This window comes from Delphinapterus leucas, chromosome 2 (assembly GCF_059928025.1).
Source record: "Delphinapterus leucas isolate spDelLeu-1000000601 "Yukka" chromosome 2, BTC_Dleu_Yukka2, whole genome shotgun sequence".
Classification (NCBI taxonomy): domain Eukaryota; kingdom Metazoa; phylum Chordata; class Mammalia; order Artiodactyla; family Monodontidae; genus Delphinapterus; species Delphinapterus leucas.
In genome coordinates, this window is record NC_143130.1 from 166,380,829 (window position 1) to 166,401,390 (window position 20,562).

General features: G+C 39.2%; 1 protein-coding gene across 19 annotated transcripts in view; it reads left to right on the plus strand.

The window, feature by feature from the left end:
- ZC3H14 (zinc finger CCCH-type containing 14) overlaps positions 1-20,562 on the plus strand; it is a 38,911-nt gene that overhangs the window by 12,302 nt on the left and 6,047 nt on the right. For 7 of the 19 annotated variants that reach the window (XM_089908085.1, XM_089908081.1, XM_089908082.1 and 4 more), the window contains 3 exons: positions 13,596-13,670; positions 18,350-18,509; positions 19,460-19,692. The exons of 3 other annotated variants lie outside the window; for them this stretch is intronic. In XM_089908085.1, coding sequence (XP_089764211.1) covers positions 13,596-13,670; positions 18,350-18,509; positions 19,460-19,692 — 468 coding nt within the window. The remainder of the gene's footprint in view (positions 1-13,595; positions 13,671-18,349; positions 18,510-19,459; positions 19,693-20,562) is intronic. 9 more of the 19 variants (XM_089908089.1, XM_089908092.1, XM_089908088.1 and 6 more) reach the window with 2 other exon arrangements.

Genomic DNA, 20,562 nt, shown 5'->3' on the forward strand with positions numbered 1-20,562 from the left:
GTCACCTAGCATTAATAATTGCCAGTCTTTAGAAAGCTTCTACTTAAAGATACATAGATACCTACATCCTTCCTTTTCTTCTTTTTGTTAATCCTACCCCTCTTCTCTTGAACTTGAAATCTTTAAATCTCCCCTCTGAGCATCCTGTCTCTGACCTGCCAGAACTGCCTTATTGTCCCAGTGATACTACTTTATCCCCTTGTGCCTGACATACTTCCAGCTGATCTTTCTGCTTCCTTTCTCTCAACCTCCCACCCCCAACTCTTGCACAGACTCTCCTGTCTGAAGTGTGACTCTGATCATGTGACTCTTCTGTGAGAGCATTTATAGCTTCTCTTCCTACTGTGCATTATCTAGGACTGATGTCATCAGCTTGGCCTTTAGGCAGCTTCTGGTCCCTGGGCCTGCCCAGCCCTTCTCCACTGCTCTCCAACCTGTTTCTTCTATTCCCATCAGGAAAGAGTCTAGTTCTTTTCCTCTTCTACTGAGATCTGATTAAAAAACCCCACCAAAACTGTATGCTTGTCATGACTTAATACTTTTACAGGGCTGGAATACATTTTTTCATTCCTCCTCAGCTGTGTCCTTTAAATTGTTCCAGGTTCATCTCAGATTTACTTGTTTTGTGAAGCCTTAACGATTCCATCTTGTATTTGTCTCTTCTCTCTTTTTTTAAAGAAGTCTTTGACTATGGTGTGCAATTTGCTGTGTCAGCATTATGTGCAGTTCCAATAAATCATGGACCTGAAAATGGGAAAACCCTTAAAGTAGCCAGTAGGTACTAACTGGGCCAATTTGTGAAGAGTAGTTGGAAACTGGGATTTGAGCTTTAGTAAGGATTTGCAGTGAATTGAAGTCTGTCAAACGGTTTTGAATCTGTGATTTCATGATGGCATTTTTAAGTAAACAATCGGTCCTTTTGGAGGATAATAGATACTAATTCATTGTCTTGGAAACCAGAGAAATAAAATAATTGAGCATTTATGCTGTCTTTCCTTTAAGGATGGTACCACTGGGTATCAAAGTAGTATAGGAGTTAGTACTTGTTTTTGTAAGTGAAGTTTTATTGGAAGTAAACTATGCCCATTTGTTTATGTATTGTCTATGGCTGCTTTTATACTACAACCACAGAGTTGAATAGTTGCAACAGACCATAAAGCCCACAGAATTTAAAATAGAAAATGTTTGCTACCCCTTGTGATACAGTAGATGAAGGAAGCATCTTTTAAAATTATTCTAGCTAAGAAGTGAAAACAAAATGATAGAATTCTAGTGGTTTTTCCCAACTAACAGTGAATTAATGAATCTAGGCACTGATAATGGCTACTAAAATGGTTTTTAAAGTGAAAATCAGCCATTTTGTGCCTCCCAATGAAAGAATAAAACACTACCTTAGTCTTGCCAGAGGATTTGAACCTGAGTGATCAAGCCTCTGATGCAGCAGTCAGCTTGCAGGAAGTACAGAGGCCAGAGGAATATGTTAATTGCTGCACCATGAGTGTGCAACAGGCAAAGTACCCTCTCTGGGGCACTGTATAGGTCAAACAGCCTGAGAATTCTAGATTAAAAGACTTAAAAGACAAAAGGGGTAAGATTAATCTATAGTGTCTAGGTACATACACTTGTGTGATAAAACCACAAACTGTAGATATTACTATAAAAGGCGTATGGTGGTTACTTTTGAATAGGACTGATTATATTGGAGTACATGAAGGGGGGCTTGTGGGGTAGCTTACATAGTCTATTTTCTTGATCTGAATGGTGGTTATAAGGGTGTTTTGCCTTAGAACTCATTAAACTCTTACTTTTGTGTGGTTTTCTATATCATCGTTTTGTTTTAAAGTAAAAGGTTAAAAAACTGAAAAGGTATCAAGTATCTCTACTGATGAGGACTGTTACTACTCTTACCAGTACCATTTGTTTGCAAGCGTGAAGTGACACACTGCGAAGTTATTAATTAGTGTGCTTACTCACTGTTTTGTAGCTTTGTCTGTGACAGGGTTGTTTTTTTTTTAATTTATTTATGTATTTATTTTGGCTGAGTTGGGTCTGTTGCTGCGCGCGGGCTTTCTCTAGTTGCGGCGAGCGGGGGCTACTCTTCATTGCGGTGTGCGGGCTTCTCACTGTGGTGGCTTCTCTTGGTGCAGAGCTCAGGCTCTAGGCGCGCGGGCTTCAGTAGTTGTGGCGTGCAGGCTCAGTAGTTGTGGCTTGCGGGCTCTAGAGCGCAGGCTTAGCAGTTGTGGCACACAGGCTTGGTTGCTCCGCGGCATGTGGGATCTTCCCTGACCAGCGCTCGAACCTGTGTCCCCTGCATTGGCAGGAGGATTCTTAACCACTGCGCCACCAGGGAAGCCCTGTGACAGGTTTTTAAAAATCTATGCACATGTAATGGCATGAGTTGTTGATAGTGTTCTCTCATCTCTCTGACCTCTGTAGTTTTAATGGGCTAGCCACCTCAAAATATTTTGCTTTTTCTCTTTTTGTCTTGGGTTAATCTGTCACTAGAAGTGTATTTTGTCAGTCTTTTCAAAGGTTTATCATGACAACAATTCTGGCTTTATTGATTCTCTTTTGGTGTGTTGTCTATTTCATTGATTTCTGCTCTTATTTTTAATATACCCATCTATATTTTTCTTACTAATTTATCTTAGCCTGTCCTTTTTATTTTGCAAATGTAAACATTTAAGCTATGAAATTCTCTTGACATGCCATTTTTGCTGCATGTCACAATTTTTTTTTTTTTTGGCGGTATGCGGGCCTCTCACTGTTGGCCTCTCCCATTGTGGAGCACAGGCTCCTGACGCGCAGGCTCAGCAGCCATGGCCCACGGGCCTAGCCGCTCTGCGGCATGTGGGATCTTCCCAGACCGGGGCACGAACCCGTGTCCCCTGCATCGGCAGGCAGATTCTCAACCACTGCGCCACCAGGGAAGCCCTCACAGATTTTGATATATACATTTTTCATTATCATTTGAATTACCTTTAATTCCCATTATGATCTTCTTCTTCGACCTATAAGTTATTTAAAAGTGTTTTTAATTCATAGTATATGGAAGTTTTGGGTTTTGTTTGTTAACCTTTTTAATTATATACTATGGACTTAGTTGTACTGTGGTCTTATAATGTGATCTGTGTAATACATACTCTTATGAAAATAGTTAAGACTTAAGGCAGTCAGTTTTGTACGTCTTTCTTGTGCATTTTGGAAGAAAGTGGACTCTAATTGTTGAATTGAGAATTTTGCATTTAGTAGACAAAGCTATCCAGTTAATATTGTTCACATCTTGACCTTGCTGAGTTTTCGGTCTACTTATCGGCGATTGAGAGGGTTTTGAAATTGTCTGTCAGGATGACAAATTTGTCTTCATTTCTCTGTACTTCTGGTAGATTTTGTTGCAGTTACTTTGTGGCCATTAAACTAGGTGCACATATACTTAAAATTATCCTGGTGAATTGAATCAGGAAGGTACATCTTCCTGATGAATTGAAACTTTTATCTGTATCTATAATCCTTTATGTACTAAATGATGCTTTTATCTTCAACTCAGTTTTGTCTGATATTAATATAGCTATTTAGTTAGTATTTGCTTCATATATCCGTGCTTCATGCATTTTTCAGTCTTCTCTGACCTTGTTAGGCATACGTATCTCTTAACTATCATAAAGCTAGATTACTGTTTTAAAATTCAGTCTGAGCTTGCTTTTATATGAGTTTAAACCATTCACATATATGAGAATTATTGATGGAGTTGGACTAGTTTCTGTCACCTTTTTTTGGTTTGTATTTGCCTGCTTTCATTTTTTGATCTTTTTTGTCTTTTTTAAAGATTCATTAATCACTGTTGTAATTGTTGTTGGTTGCCCAGCTCTCCTTTATTTTGTACTGTTTTAAACTCTATTTCTGTTCTTTTATTGGTTACCACTGAAATTTTACCATACAGATTTAATATTCCAGAAGTTAATATTCTGACCCCATCCCCAAACAGTAAATGGATTTTAGAATACCTTAGCTCCAGTTTTACCCCCTCAGACTTTACATTATGTTTCCAGTGTTTCCATTTTGGCCCTTTTTTTAATGGATAAATTGGGCACCATTACTGTTTTACCCAGGCAGTGTTTGTTCACATTTACCTACATAGTTATTGTTTTTTTTTTTCTCATATCACTTGAATGTTATTTGGGGATTGTCATTTTCCAGTATTTTAAAGTATTTTGAAGTGTATTCTTTGGAAGTTTCTTTGGAACAGGTCTGTTGGTGGTAAATTTCCCCAAGAGTCTGTTCACCTACAAGAGTGTTCATTTCTCCTTGTTCTTGTGCAGTAGCTAGCTTTACTGCATACACAAATCTAGGTTAACAAGAGTTATTTGCTCTCATCACCTTGTTTATATTATGCCACTGTCTTCTGGCTTCCATGGTTGTTGAGTGGACTTCTGTTATTCTAATTGTCTGTTGTTCCTTTGTAGGTGATCTGTCCTTTTTCTGGCTGCTTTCAGGATCTTCTGTCTGTCTTTGATGCTCTGCAGTTTCACTACAATGTGTCTAGGCATGGATTTCCTTTTATTTTTCCTATTTGGTATATGTTAAATAAAATTTTATATTTAAAGTAAAATATGGTACATTATGAAATATATGCTCACCATAGAAAATTTGGAAAAACAACACAAATCATTGTAATACCTGCTGATAGATTAGAAAATAATCAAATAGTATAGCACAATTTAGAATAACAACTAACATTCTTTGCTTCATTATTTTCCACACTGGTTCTCCTGGAGGCCACCACTTTTAAATGCTTCTGTTTATGACTTTCTTTCATTTTCTCCATGTCTGTAATAATATGCTTATACCGCTGTTTCTTAATTCACCAACTATAGATGTTATGTTTTGATTTCTTGCTACAGTATATCAGTATCTAACTCTCACTTTTCCTTGCCTCCAAGCCCATGTAGTAAATTCACTATTTTTAGTTCATCTACGGATTACTTTTATAATTTTAAGTAATACACCTATTTCTTGTCTGATTAACTGTATCAGTATATTTTGACTCCTGAAAGATAAGGACATTTATGTCCTTTAATTCTTATACATCTTTTCTCATCCCCCCCACTTTCTAAATTCTGTCACCCGTACTTCTATATTGCTGAAGATCTAATTTACATTTTGTTCTGTTTTTCTAGTTACAGTTGCCATGCTTTGTAGGTTGACTGTAAAAGTAGAGAACCAGTAAGCAGTGTTTAAATCATTAAGACTCAAAATGCTTCTCAGGGCCAAGTTTACATCATCTTCTAGAGTTCTTCATTTAGGGGTTCCCTAGAGTTGTTTACATTTTTCCCCTTATGTACAGTGTTTTGTTTTTCTTTGATTCTTCTTTTTTTCCCCCTTCTTGCATTGCCTACCTGTATTATAGTCTGAAGGTCTATCATTTTATACTATTAAATCTTTGGATTTCCCTTTTTTCTTAGGTACCTTCCTCCTAGAGCCTCTGTCCTCTTCTGCTCATCCCACTGGTTGCTCTCTAGGTCTGGTTCAAGGCTGTCATCCCAGGATTTACTCCTCCCCCGAGTTTGCTCTGCATTTCCTGGATCCCACTTTGTCTTCTCAGTATAGTCTTCTGTTTTGTCACCACATCATGAAGAAACTTATATGGGAGGTAAATTTTTTGAGCCCTTAGAAATCGGAAGTATTTGATTGATACTTCGACTAGGTACAGAATTCTGATCCTCAAAAAACTTTGAAGGCGTGACTTCATTATCTTGAGGCTTCTAATGTTTATGCTGAGAAGTTGGTAGCCCATCTGATTCTTATTCCATTATTAATACTAGGGCTTTTCCTCTGGGGATATTTAGGATTTTCTCTGTGGTGGTTTGTTTTTTTTGTCTTTGTTTTTTTTTTTTTAATGGAAGCATAGTTGATATACAGTGTTTCAGGTATACAGCAAAGTGATTGATTTATACACACACACTCTTCAGATTCTTTTCCATTATAGGTTATTACTCTTATGTGTTCTTGATGTCTGAAATCTGCTGTGATAAGTCTAGGTACTAGTTAGTTACTTACAGGCTGGATACCCTGTGCACCCTTTTAATTTGAAAACCCATGCTTTCAGTCTGGGAAATTCTCTTATATTATTTCTATTAAAAAATTGTTCTTTTCATTGTTCTCTTCTGGAAATTCTGTTAGTTGGATAATAAATTTCCTGCCTTGATTTTTCTCCCTTTTCTCTCCTCAATTTTAACTTGATCTTGTTCTACTCTGGAATATTTTCTTGACTTTCTCTTCAGTCCCCCTATTTTTTCTTTTTTAAGACAGGCATATTTGAAAATTTCCACAAGCTCTCTCTTGTTCTGTTTTTCATAGTATCTTGTGAATACAGGATCATTTCAAATTTGTCTGAAGAACATAACAAGAGGTTTTTTTGGATTTTTTTTTAGAGAATTCTCTTTTGTCCCCTAATGGATAGTTTTCTATCAGTGTTTGTTTGGTGTTTTTGCACTTTCATTTGCAGGCTCTTTTTAAGAAGTCTGGACACGTGGTTACTAGTATAAGAAAAGGCAGTACGAAGACTTACCTAGTGTTGTGGCATGGGCTGTAAGCTTTACTGTGGGCAGGTTTTGTTTTAAATAAAGCAGATAAGGAGCTGCTTTATTGGTCTTGAAATTGCAGAGGAATTTCCCTGGGGGGGCCCTTAAACATTCCCACTAGCTGCCTAGATTCTCCCCATATCATTTGCTGAGTTTCTTTAGAAAAGAATATTTTTTTAAAAATTAAAAAATTTTATCTTTTAAATGTTTGTGCCTATACCATTTGGAAAAGCTTGTTTTCTGTTTCACATCCTTTGAAATCTTTGCTCATTGCTCCAACCTATCACCATTGGGTGCCCCTTTGTTCATTTCATCTAGATTAAATATCTCTATCTCAGCACTGTCAACTCCCAAATTAGTTATCTCCAGCCTGGACCTTGTACCTGAATTCCTAATTCCTATCCAACTACTTACTCCACATTTCGTCTTGGATGTATAATAAATCCTTTTAAAATTGTCTAAAACCGAACTGCTAACATCTTCCCTTCCAATTTGTTTTTCCTGCAGTCCTCCTCATTTTAGTTAACGGCAGCTCAACCTTTCCAGTTGCTCAGGCCAGAAACCTGTGCTATTCTTTCTTTCAAACTTACTGCCATTTTTCCTTTCCTCTCTCTCTCTCTCTCCTTTCCTTCTTCATTCCCTCCTTTTTCCTCCCTCCCCTCTTTTTTCCTCCTTACCTCCTTCCACCTTTAGCAAATCCTATCATCTTCTACCTTCAGAATATATTAAAATTCACTCACCCCTTATACTATACTCTGCCTCTATTATCCTAGGCTAACCCATCATCCATGACTTGCCTTGATTATTGCAATAGTGTCTTACTGGTCTGTCTGCTTTCAAACTTCCTCTTCTGCTGTCTGTTCCACACAGCAGCAGAGTGATCTTTTCAAGCTGTAAATTAGATCACAGCACTCCCCTGCTCAGAACCCTCTGTTGACCCTCTATTACGCTCCAAGTAAAAAAGGCCCTCCTTCATCTCATTACCTATCCCCCGCTTTGTTCTCCTTGCTCTTCCCCAGACATACTTGGTGTGTTTCTCTTTCAGAGCATTCAGAGAAGAGCATGTGTGAGGTGCTTTTGCCCTCTCCTGGGAATGTTTTCTTCCAGATGTCCACATAGCTTGCTCATCTATGTGAGGCCTTCCCTAGCCCCCCGAGCCACACACTCCCTACCACACTTTTCCTTTTTTCTTTTCCTTTTTCTTTTTTTTTGGCCGCGGTATGTGGCATGTGAGATTTTAGTTCCCGGACCAGGGATAGAACCTGTGCCCCCTGCTGTGGAAGCACGGAGTCCTAACCACTGGAGTGCCAGGGAAGTCCCCCAGCCCCCTTTTCTAAAACTTAATTTTTCTCCATAGCACTTATTGCCATCTAATATATATTTTATATTTTCATAGTTTGGATACTTTTATCCAGACTTGGAGCTTTAAATATCATCAACATAAAATGTGTTTTATTTGTTTCTTTTTGAGGCTCATCTCCTCCCCCTCAACCACCACAATATAAGTTCTTTGACTGGGGTGGGGGTGGGGGTGGTGTGTGTGTGTGGGGTGTGTGTGTGTGTGTGTGTGTGTGTGTGTGTGTGTGTGTGTGTGTGTGTTTCATTGCTGTTATCGAGCACCCGGAACAGTGCCTGGCATGTGGTAGGAGCTTAGTAAATATTTGTTGCCTTAATGAATGTGTCACTCCTGCTTGCATCTTACTTGTGGTTCTCCCAGTGTCTCGTTTATGGCTTTTTTGCTTGGTCAGTATTTGTGCATGTATTTTCTATTTTCCAGAGGTGGTTGAAATCTCATCTGCTATGATCCCTTCCTAACCCCCATCTCTAAATCAGGGATCTCCAGGTTTCTGACCATACGGTTTTTTGTATTCTAAAATTATTTTTCAGTGTGTACGCTAAATGTATGTATTTAGTTTACGTATACACACTCAAATGCTCTTATTGATATGTATGTTAGAACAAAGTGGATTATCCTCTTAGAGACCCAATTTGGAATCCATTGCTATATGTTAAGGATTTGTGCCATTTTTAAGTTCTTTACTTCATTTTTACGGACTCTCCAGAAGGAGAGGCTGTAAATGCATATACTTAATATATCATGTTGGACTGGAATCACTGTGAAAGACTCTTAGTAAAGAGGAGTTTTTATATTCAAAGAAAACAAGGAAAATTCCCCCTTCGTTCAGCCCACTGCCTTCCTCAGAGGTAAGCACTGCATTTACAGACTGGTGTACGTCTGTAGTCTTGGCGTTTTTTTTATATGTATGTACATGTCCATCCTTTCTGTATAGAATAGAATTATCTGTATATTTATATGTATATATGTATGTCTATATAAAGGAATTACACCACATGATTTTCTTTGTAACATGTTTTGTTCCATTTAATGTATCATAGAAGTATAATAACCTAGTGATTATGAATACGGGCTCAGGGAGAGAGACCGCTTGCGGCAAACCCGGCTCTGCCACTCACTAGCTGACCTTCACCTTTCTGTGCTCTGGTTTCCCAAGAATATGTGAACTTCCTCTGTTGATGGATATTGACGTTGGAATCTATGGAAGGATCTTTGCTTATTTTGCATTCTAAAGTTGGGCTGGGCCCAACTTTGAAGGGCCCAGGCTTTGAAGCCTCAAATGGCCTCTTTTAGGCACTTTGTTTCTTTGTGACCCATCCCCTGTTAGAGCACTTTTCTACTTTGCTCACTGAAGTTGTGTTTCCTGCCCAGCTGATTTGCAGGCGGTGCTTGGCTGGGGATTTGCCACTCTTCCTAATATTTACTATACATGTCCTTTGTTAGCTAGTGCTCTTAAAAAATTCCATGCGACTCTAAAGCCTTGTAAAATTTGAAAATTATTTTCTGTATAAAGATTTTGAAGAGGTTAGGTTAATTTACAGATGTAATGGAGAAACGAATAAAGATTCTTGTATAAATTTCGGCACTTTTTCTCTGTTCTCTAACTGTGAATGACATCTATTTAACTGGGAAGTCAAAGGCTACAGTTCTTCATACAAATTCTTTTAGAGAGGCTGTGGGGAGTTGTGTTTACCGTCTTGCATCCTTATATTTTGCACAGCTTATTTGTTGGCTTGGTGAGTAAACCAAAGTAAAAACAACCTTTCTCAAACTAAAGCTGTGGAGAGACATCTGTGATCTTGGATTGAAAGACTTTAATATTGTTAAGATGGTGATACTCCCCAAATAGATCTTGAATTCAACTCAATCTTTGTTAAAATCTTTGCTGGCTTTTTTGTAGAAGTTGGCAAGCTGATTCTAAAATTCACATAGAAGTGAAAAGGACTTGGAATAGCCATAACTATTGAAAAATAATAAAATTGACAGACTTATATTTCCCAAGTTCAAAACTTACTACAGAGCTACAGTAATCAAGACTGGCACTGGCATAAGGGTATACATGCAGACCAATGGAATCAAATTGAGAATCCAGAAATGAACCAGTATACTTATGATCAATTTGAATTTCAGTAAGGATGCAAAGACAATTCATTGGGGAAAGAGCAGTCTTTTCAAAAAATGTTGCTGGACACCTGGATATCCACCTGCAAAAGAATGAAGTTGGACCCTTACCTTACACCATATATAAAAATTAACTCAAAATGTAAGAACTAAAATTATAAAACTCTTAGAAAAAAATAGGTATAACTCTAAATGAGCTTGGATTAGGCAGTGGTTTCTTATGGCACCAGAATCACAAGAAACCAAAGAAAAAAATAGTTAACTTGCACTTCATCAAAGTTAAAAACTTTTGTATTTCAAAAGATACTATCAAGAAAAAGAGAAGACAATCCACAGAATGGGAGAAAATCACATATCTAATAATGATCTAGTATCAAACCAAGGCCAAGTCCTCATTTTCCCTATCTTTAAATTTCCACCATATCTTATATCAGTACAGTTGAATTCCATTATTACCACACATATATATATACATTTTTTTAAAGATTTTTTTGATGTGGACCATTTTTAAAGTCTTTATTGAATTTGTTACAATACTGCTTCTGTTTTATATTTTGGTTTTTTGGCCATGAGGCATGTGGGATCTTAGCTCCCTGACCAGGGATCGAACCCACACCCCCTGCTTTGGAAGGTGAAATCTTAACCACTGGACAGCCAGGGAAGTCCCATCACCACATATATATTTTTTTTTTATTTTTTATTTTTTTTTAAAATTTTTTTGAGGTACACGGGCCTCTCACTGTTGTGGCCTCTCCCGTTGCAGAGCACAGGTTCCGGACGCACAGGCTCAGCAGCCATGGCTCACGGGCCCAGCCGCTCCGAGGCATGTGGGATCCTCCCGGACCGGGGCACGGACCCGTGTCCCCTGCATTGTCAGGCGGACTCTCAACCACTGCGCCACCAGGGAAGCCCACCACATATATTTTTAAAGAGATTTGTCTGTGATCATGGGTCCAATTACCCTCCCTATCCTCTCCCTAGAAAGGAAGTGTCAAGTACTGTCCTATTACTATTTTCAAGGGGAAATGAAACTCGATACTAGATAAAACAATTTAAAAATAATCTGAAGCTTGAAAATTATGGGTAATTGATGAAGGGGCAAAAGTACATTAAGTTCACATCATATTCAGGTATGAAGTACGTCATGCTGTTTTATTGCTTAATTTATGCTTCAGATCTTCAGTGCTCCTCATATGAGCTAAATAATAGAAAATTCTTTGTGTGTCACATGTCTGCTTCCAGCCAATCAGAAGCCAGAATTATTTTGTGTGTAATAATAGGGTTTATTGTTTAGAGAGGAGCTGTAAGTAAGACTCACAGGATACAGGGGCCTGCATATTAGGGCTTCTTAGTTGTGGCAAAGAGAACATTGGTCTGGTTTGTTTAGCATTTTCAGATTTACTTTGGAGCTCTGACTCCAGAAATGTACAGCCCTATCTTTTAATTTATAGGTTTTAAAATGTTACTTTTAATACTTCTTAAAGTAACAGCCTTAGTGATTGCTTTTATTTTTGATGAAAGTTTAATGGGCTGTGAAAGAAAAATTACCAAATACTAAGAAGGAAAGAGAATTTTATGAAAATGTCTTCAAGGTTTCCATCACCATCTTTACCATCACCATCTTTCTTTTCGCCTGGGCCAATTGACTTAGGTTCTGTAACAAGTTCCTCTTGTTCACTGAGTGAGCTAGACAATATTTCCCAACTTTTAAGGAAAATATCAACTGATATCAGTGAAATTAAAGGGATGAAAGCAGCAATTTTGACAGTGGAAGCAAATCTTCTTGATTTAAATGTTAGAGTGTCACAGAATGAAGCAAAAATTTCATCTTTGGAGGTTAAAATGAATGAATATTCAACGTTAACATCTGAATGCAGCAGACAGTTTGAATATCTTCAAGAGGTAGTAGATTTTGAATCACAGTCAGGAACTACTGATGTAAAAATAATTGGCTTCCTTAGAAACATTGAGAAAGGTAAATTCCTACTATGTGATATCATCGTGTAGTGGTTTTCATATGGAGGCAGCAAGGCACAGAGAACTTGAATTTTTCATGGACCTTTAATGACAAAATCAGACTCTTCTACATGATTTAACTTAGAAGCCTAGACTTTAGAATTCCGTCCATTTTAGTGGATCTCTCTAAAATGATGGTTTGAAAAGGTAGATGAGTATAGAGAGATGAAGCAAAACTTAAAATGTCAGAGAATGGTCCTCTTTCATGTGTCTGTCTTGTGAAATTACTTGGAAATGTATAATTCTTCCATTGTTCACTGTTTATGCTAAAGAGACCTGTTGTTAGTATTTGAATTCCTGTATCCTAATTACACATCAGTTTCCCAAGCTGTCCTACAGGAATACAATTTGACCAAATGATATCTGTGTTTTCAGGTCAGCTCCTCAGGATTTACTGTGTTTTTAACCATGATAATTTTGAAAGGAATTAACTTTTGTTTTTTTTGCACACCACTAAAATGTAATATAATATATATTTTAAAAGAAAATAGCTGATAAAACTTCGGTAGGTTTTAAAATTTTTACTGAAGTTGAATTTTAATGAAACATGATAGTTGGCAAACAGTTGCCAACTTACATGTCGGCACTGAGTGAGCAGACTGTCCTTGTGAAACTTGACAGTAATAGATTTACTAAGAATTAGCATGCGTGCATCTTACTGATATTTCAGTATTTGGAACCCTATCAATTACATTCCCTCGTACACCGTACTGTAACACTTCTGTTCTAAATCAGCAAGTGAGTACCTAGTATCTGCTGAGCACTGGGCTGGGGAGGTTTGGAGAAGTTATGATATTCTCCCATCACTCAAACTGAAGATAGAAAAATCAATTCTGTGTCTCTGTTTTATTTCATTTTGCAGTGTAACTATGAGGAAATTATGAACGTGTTTAAGAAATAATACATACTCTAGCTGAGCATCTTTTCTTACAGGAGATCCAAGTGATTGTTTACATGCTTTGCTGGTTTAGGACCTGGACTGCAGAGCTCTGAGTGTCTACTTACTTGTTCATTATTCTTTTTGTATCCATCCAAGCCTGTAGTTTGTCTTTTGGGAACTCTGATCAGATAACTCTGGGGTGTTGTTTTGCACTTCTGTGGGTGGGGGATTGACTTATAGTGGTGAGAGCCTAGGTGATTGAGAGAAACACTTCTCATGTTGATCTTGCAGTTGGCTGTTGCCTGTCTCCCAGGACGCAAGCTGAGGGTCCTTGCAGCACCTCCCCCTCGCTTTTGCACCCCCTTTTTCTTTATCACCAGGCTTTATCTCCAATCCGGGGAAACCAGCTTCCAGACAGGGAGAACCATTGCCATTTTTGATTTAACCTGAGTACAGATTTTTGTCTTACAGACCTTTGGTCTATAAATATTATTAAATTGTATTGTTGAAGCTTTAAACTATTTTAAAGACTTTCAATTAAGAACCCAGAAAGATTATTTTGGTCTTAATTTCTGGGAAGCACACGTGCTGGTATTGTTTGTTTTTTAAGCTTAGTGAAGTTTTAAAATTTATATTCTAGGAACTCAACAGAGGCAGTTGTTATCCCGACTGCAAATTGACCCAGTAATGGCAGAAACTCTGCAGATCAGTCAAGGTTGGTAATAATCTTAAATTTTCTTTGTAATCTAGCATTTTTCAGTTGTTATTTCCATTCCTTACACCTCATTTAATGTATCTTGTATGTCTTAGATCCTGCCCTAAGGTGCCATATTAAGATCTGTGAAAATATTTTAGGGCCAGGAGATAAGATCTGCATTTTCTTCATGCTATGTGGTGTTTGTATTTTTCACCTCATGCAGAAACTTTCTTCCTTTGATGCCATTTCACCCAGGTCCCTGCAAACTGTTGGCTGCTCATGCCCCTGCTTTAGGGACCACTTGAGTCCCTACCCTACTCTCTGTCCAAATTTTGCCATTGCCCTGAGCTGCTTTAGTGTCCTCTGGCATGTTCAACATTATCTCCTCACTTGTGCTTCACTTTAGAATCTCATGGCCAGGGCTATACCTAGAGCTTACCATTCTTAGAGCCACTGTAACTTGTTTACCTGTCTCCCTGACCCCCAGCACACAGACAGAAATACCATGGGCTACCTCAGGACTGGGGTGAGTGCCTTATTTATCTTTGTGTTCTCAGTGCCTGGCCCCTGCCAGATGCGTGTAAGTGCCTAATAACTGTCTGCTGAATAAATGAAAGGAGCCATTGGATCCCTGGAGTCGTTAATTCAGACCCTGTTTTCTCCTGCATCTGTTTCCTCTAAACCTGCCCAGTGTTGGAAGCTGTGGTCCCTTGACCCCTCCCTGTTGGCTCCTAACTGAATTTTCTTCACCCATGTTCAGGATTCCACAGTCAGCAACTATATTCCCTGACCCTTCCTGGCCTCTGTCTTAGAAAGGTGTGCTTACTGTCTCTAAGGGTTACCTTTTACCCAGATGCCAGATCCTACTCAGTTGACGAACATCCTGGTGTCGCCGGTGTCACCACACTTCTGTAGCTTTAGGCTCTACCCTCTTCTGGCTTCTCCCTTCTGTCTATAAAGGTGTTGAGGTTTTCTTCATCCTTGATGTTGCCCTCTCATCTACCCACATTCCATCCTGCTTTCTACATAAGAGTATTTTCAAAATGTTTGGCAGCTAAGGTCTGTGTATGTTGTATTTACGTCATCAACTCTTAAACTTTTTTTGTTTCCTTTATTTTTATCCATGATGCATGTACAATTTGAAGCATCAAGCAGTTCTACAAGGCTTATGAGTTAGTACATCCTTTGCTTACCTCCTATCACGTTTTTTATTTCTGAGAGCCCTTTTGTTTCTGCATATTCCTTTAATTTATTTTTTAACCTACTGATTTTATTTCATGTATGCAATACTTTCTCTTATTTCTCTGAAGATATTAAAGGCAGTTTTGGACATTTTCCTCCCCTCCCTCCTTGGTCTTGTTTTCTCCAGGTTGTTTGCTTTGATCACTGTATTTCATGACAGGTTCTCAGATGTCTGAGGATCCTTGGTTGACTTATATTTAAGAGTGGGGCACTTAAAAAGCTGGTTGGTGTTTTGGGTTCGTTAACTGGGGGATGAGGTAGGGGGTTTTGACTTTTGAATGTAGACCCTGCAGTGGAGAGTGATTTGTCTTGCCTGTTTACTTTGGGGGCACCATGATGTCTGTGTCTTTGGGTCTTTTCTATCAGGTTGGTAAGCTTCTCCAAAGAAAGATCTTTTAAGAAATGGAATGGCTGTCAGGGTTCTGGGAGCTAAGTGGGGACAGGGGGCTGAGGGACGCACCTCAACATTAACTACTATGTAATGTTTACTTAATCCACACGTTTTCAGAATCGTACTTCTTTCAACATGGCTGGCATTCATTGGTCCAGAAACCCTCTCTGTTTTTACCTTTTCAGGAGTCTAAAGCTCCACTTTTCTCTAAGAGAGAAGTGGTCGAAGGTTACCAGGAAATCTAACTGATTTTTAAAACTAATAGTATATACATTTAGTTAATTTTGTTGTGGCACCTTCCTATCAGAGACCATGATGCTTCGTCCATAAGCTTATCTAGCAATGATCGATGGGAAAGCACATCTCCAATTATTCCAAGTATCTTTAATATAAAGGTTAGGGGAATAGGTGTGGTAAGGATCAGAAAAGAAGAAAACAGATAAATAAAAGAGAAATGGACACTTGAACCCACTTCTGTTGTACCCTGTTTCCTCCCAACCCCTTCCCAGGGTCCCCTGTGCTGCCACTTTCTTAGCCTTTGAAGAATCTTGGGATCCACATTAGATTGCTTTATTATTGGCTTATGATTCTGCTTTTCGAGATCTACTAAGTTAGTTTTCTACTTTCAAAATATGGTTATCTCTTCTTTTACAATTATTTTCTCTATGAGTTTTTTAAAAATTAACCCTTTAATTGACCTTTTATTAGAGTTTCAGGAGGAAACAATGCGTGGGTTCAGCCTGTGGTCTTTACCCAGAAGATGTCACTGACTCTCCCATCTGTCTGCCTACTTGACCCAGGCTGCTCTCGTGAGTCTCGCAGAGGTGACCAGTGGCTCGTGTGGAGCGTATAGCTCTGTTTTCTGTGCACAGCTCTCTAAACTCTGTGGTGTGTGGCACTTGAGTTCCAATGTTTTCTGTTTTCTTCCATCTTTGATCCTTTGGCTTCCAGGACTTCACTCTCTCTCTGTTTTTCTACTAATTCCTTTTCATTCTCCTTCAACTCCCCTTCTCCGCTACTGCCCCTTAAAATGTTAACTTTATCCTTTGTCGTGCCCTCAGCATTATTTCCATCTCTACTGTATTCTCCCAAGATGCAGACTAGTGTCTGCTGTGCCTCAGAAAGAACAGGGCGGTGAGAAGGGGCAGCAGCCCGTGGACTGAACTGCGGCCCTCCTGTTGCTATAGCTCTGAGAGCTCAGTAAACCATCTGAGAGCTTGGAATTGCAAAGTGGTCGTCTGTAACATGGAGGAAAACCTGCTTCCCAGGCTCCCTGTGAGGATTCAGTGAGAAGACGGCAGCGCCGACTATGTACAGTTTATTAAATGTCCTCATTTCACCTTCAGCTTCGACTCCGCTTCTCTTACTTCTCTCCCCCTCCTGATAGTCTCGAATCTGAATTTTCAACTTCTTTCTAAACACCTGAGTGTCCCACAAAAACCTCAAACTAAAGAAATCTAAAATTGAAATTTATCTTTGCCCTCTTTTAAGACTGTTCTTTCTCCTGTCCTGCTTCAAGGACAAGCCTCTCCTCCTTTACTTGTCTTACTGTTTCTCCTGCCCTTGCAGGGGAAAGCAGGTTTGCCTCCTTCCTGGGACAGTAGTTGAAAATGCATCTGCTGTGAAGTCTAGTGCCAATTCGAGTGTGGAATGTGTCTCCTCTTCCTCTGACGTGTGTGAGGAGAGGACAAGGGGTGAGAATCTGGTATTTCGGAGTCTCTCCATCTCTCTTGGGAGGAAGCCCTCATAGCTGAGATCTGGGACTCCAGTCCATTCCTGCCACTGTGTTTTTCCAAAAACCAACTTGCTCGTGTCACTTCCCTACTTAGAAAACTCTCTGGATTACTTACTTCTTCTAGACCAGAATCCAAACTCATTGGCACATACAAGATCCTTTACGCCTCAGCCTTCTTGCCACTTACCTACTCAGCCCTCCACATACCCCTCCAGTCACACCACGTTTCTCACCGTGTCCCTAGGAGAGCCCCTGCCTTTCTCCAGTGACTCTACCTGAAATGCTCTATTCTCCAGTTCTCTCTCCCTCTTAGTTTATTCCTGATCATTCCTTTAATACCTGCTTCAAATGTTCATCCTCTGTAAGCTTTTTTTTTTTCTCTGTAAGCTTTTCCTTGATTTCCCAGCCGGAGTAGGTTACTTTGTATTCTCCCAACACTTTGTTCATACCTCTTTTGGATCACCTTTTGGGGCATGCTGTTCTGAAATTATGTATACATCTATTTTTCTATTTTTTCTTTGTGTACCTAGCACAGTGCTCTCACATGTTCAGTTTGTTCAGTGAATGAACGTGAATAAATATCCTGTGAATTTTGGTTTCTGTTATTTGCCTGGTAATTTTAAGAGAATTGTGACTTACTAACTTCATTCCGTTGATTGCCTATTGATAGGTCAACCAACTGCATCCTGGGCTCCAGGTCTTGGTGTATTGTATAAAGTAGTTTAGCTTAAAAATCATATCGTAGATGATGTGATCTGTGGCTGCTTACATTAAAGGTCAGTTTTCCTTGCTATATTTTTAACAATGTCAGTTCATCTTAGAATTCCCTTTCAAAGTAGTCCATCTACAACCAGGCAGAAATTATGCCAGTTGTATTCTTTTCATCAGGGTATGTTCTGCTCTGTAAGTGTGCAAAATGAACAAAACACATTTTAGAAAGATTGTTTTTTTTAAAACAGCATTCGTATCATTCTAGGGTGCATTAAGATCCTTTATTCTTTTTGTTTTTAGAAAATATTGTACTTAAAGTAAGTTTTATTGTTAATAATATCCCATTAGATGCCTCATGGAAGAACCTTTCTATACTGTAGGCAGGAAGTGTTCATTAGAATGCCTTGATAATATGCTGTATGAGGAAAGGAAAACTTGACTTCTTTGAAAAGATGTTTGGCATAGAATTGCAGCCTTATTCCTGAGTAGAACCATTGTAATTTTCCTTTGAAAATAATTACAAATATATAAAAGATTGACATTCTTCTCACGTGTGTGATGTTGGGAATGCAAGGTATATTCAAAAGTAAACATTTGTGGCCAATTTTTTTGGCTCAGATTACTATGACATGGAATCCATGGTCCATGCAGACACAAGATCATTTATTCTGAAGAAGCCAAAGCTGTCTGAGGAAATAGTAGTGGCACCAAACCAAGAGTCGGGGATGAAGACTGCAGATACCCTTCGGGTACTTTCAGGACACCTTATGCAGACACGGTAGATGGTTTCTTTTTCTTGTGTAGCTAATTTGTGTTGATTAGAAGTGGAGGTTAACCTTTAGTTCCCAGCTTCCCCCCTCCCCATCCTAGCCCCCAGTGTAGAGTGCTTTAGTGATTCTGTAGTTAGGCCATGTATCATAAGGCACATCCAGTTTTCAAAAACTCCAGTTCATCTTTCTTATTCAGAAATCCATTATCCTGCAAATAAGTCAGTATATGATTTAGCTCTTTCCTTAAGAGATCCTTAAGAATCTTAAGAGGGGCTTCCCTGGTGTCGCAGTGGTTGGGAATCCGCCTGCCAATGCAGGGGACGCGGGTTCATGCCCCGGTCCGGGAAGATCCCACGTGCCGCGGAGCCTGTGCTCCTCAGCGGGAGATACCGCGACGGTGAGAGGCCCGCACAAAAAAAAAAAAAAAAAAGAATCTGAAGAGATTCTTTTCTTTATGCACATTCAGGAAATGAAATTTAAAAAGCCAGGTGATCAAAATCAGGAAGTCTAACCAGAGAGTTAGCAGATTGGGTTGGGGTGATTATTTCCTTAGATAATGGACTGAATGTTCTGTAAAGAAACAAACATAGAGTTAATAAAATCAGTGTAAATATAGAACTGCTGGCTCTGTGTTCTGAGCATAGATGCTGGTTTCTCCGTTTATTTCCATTTGACCCTATGAAGGTCAAACGGATGCCAGGGGTCAGGGTTGAGGGGAGATTGCCCTGAGAGCAGCCTGAAGGGTCGGTGGTGTTGATGCTGCAGTGATTGGCCGTAGTCATTGTGTGTTAGCAGGAATCCACTGATGCTGTACCTTAAGTCCTACCAAGTCTTTTTTGTTAATGAAGAAACCACAAACCAAGGAAGGGACTGATAGTTCTGTTGAAGAGCACTCTAGGAGGCTTGGCTTTTTGTGCGTGTTTCCCTAATTCTATGGTATTTTCTATCTGTCTGGCAGAGATCTTGTACAACCAGATAAACCTGCAAGTCCCAAGTTTATAGTGACGCTGGATGGTGTTCCCAGCCCCCCAGGATACATGTCAGATCAAGAGGAGGACATGAGCTTTGAAGGAATGAGACCCGCACACCACACTGCAGCCTCACACGAGGGACTCGCGGGTCTCCTCCACCCACAGCAGTTGCACTTGCTGAGCAGGCAGCTTGAGGACCCAGATGGTAGCTTTACAAACGGTGTGTTGGGAGCTCAGACTTTCCCTTCTCAGGGTGCTGTCATTGTGAAGGATGTCTTTGACATGTTTCTCAACCTTGAATGAATATTGGTTGTAGGCCTTGCTTTTATTTATAATTCAGTAGTGGCCTTTTTCCTTCTCTCAGACAAAACGACCAGTTAAATTTGAGACTGTTTGTCCCTTATGTGTTCCATAAGTGGGCTGTTACTCCAGTGCTAAAATGGAGTTCAGCCATGGAAGCCACAAAATACCTCTTCATTATACTTGTTAAAGGATGAACCATCGTTCTTGGTGCCTTGTTTACCTTTTTTTCCCATTTAGAAACTATACTTGTTACTTTCCACTTGAACCAGTAGTAGTCTCTCGTAATTAGCTTGACAGAAAAGTCAATTTGGATTTCGATGCTATTTCTACCTCAGTGAAATTCCCTTGAAAGGAGTTTCTCACCTAATCTGTCAAAATACTTCTTGGAAGTTTAGAAAAGACCTTATGTTTAAATTAATTGATATAGAGGCATAGTAGTTACTGGAAATCAGGTGAACTCAGTTCAGATAGCAGCATGCTTTTAGGCATTTCTTATCAGTGCTTCTCTCACTGGACACCAGTGGCAGGTGCAGTGCCACTGAGCATTTTCATTCATGTTAGAGAATGATAATCATGCTCCTCATAGCTTGTAAAAATTTTAGGGACACCTTCATTGGCAGGGGAGACAGTTACTGAATCTTAAATATGAAGAGTATCAAAGAAAAAACAATAATGGGTTTTGATATTTTTGGAAAGTAATCCTCTTTTGGTAGAGATACGAAAATGTACCAAATACCTTTTTCAGTCGCTAAAGATAGCCTTCAGGGGGAGATCATGACTGAGCAAA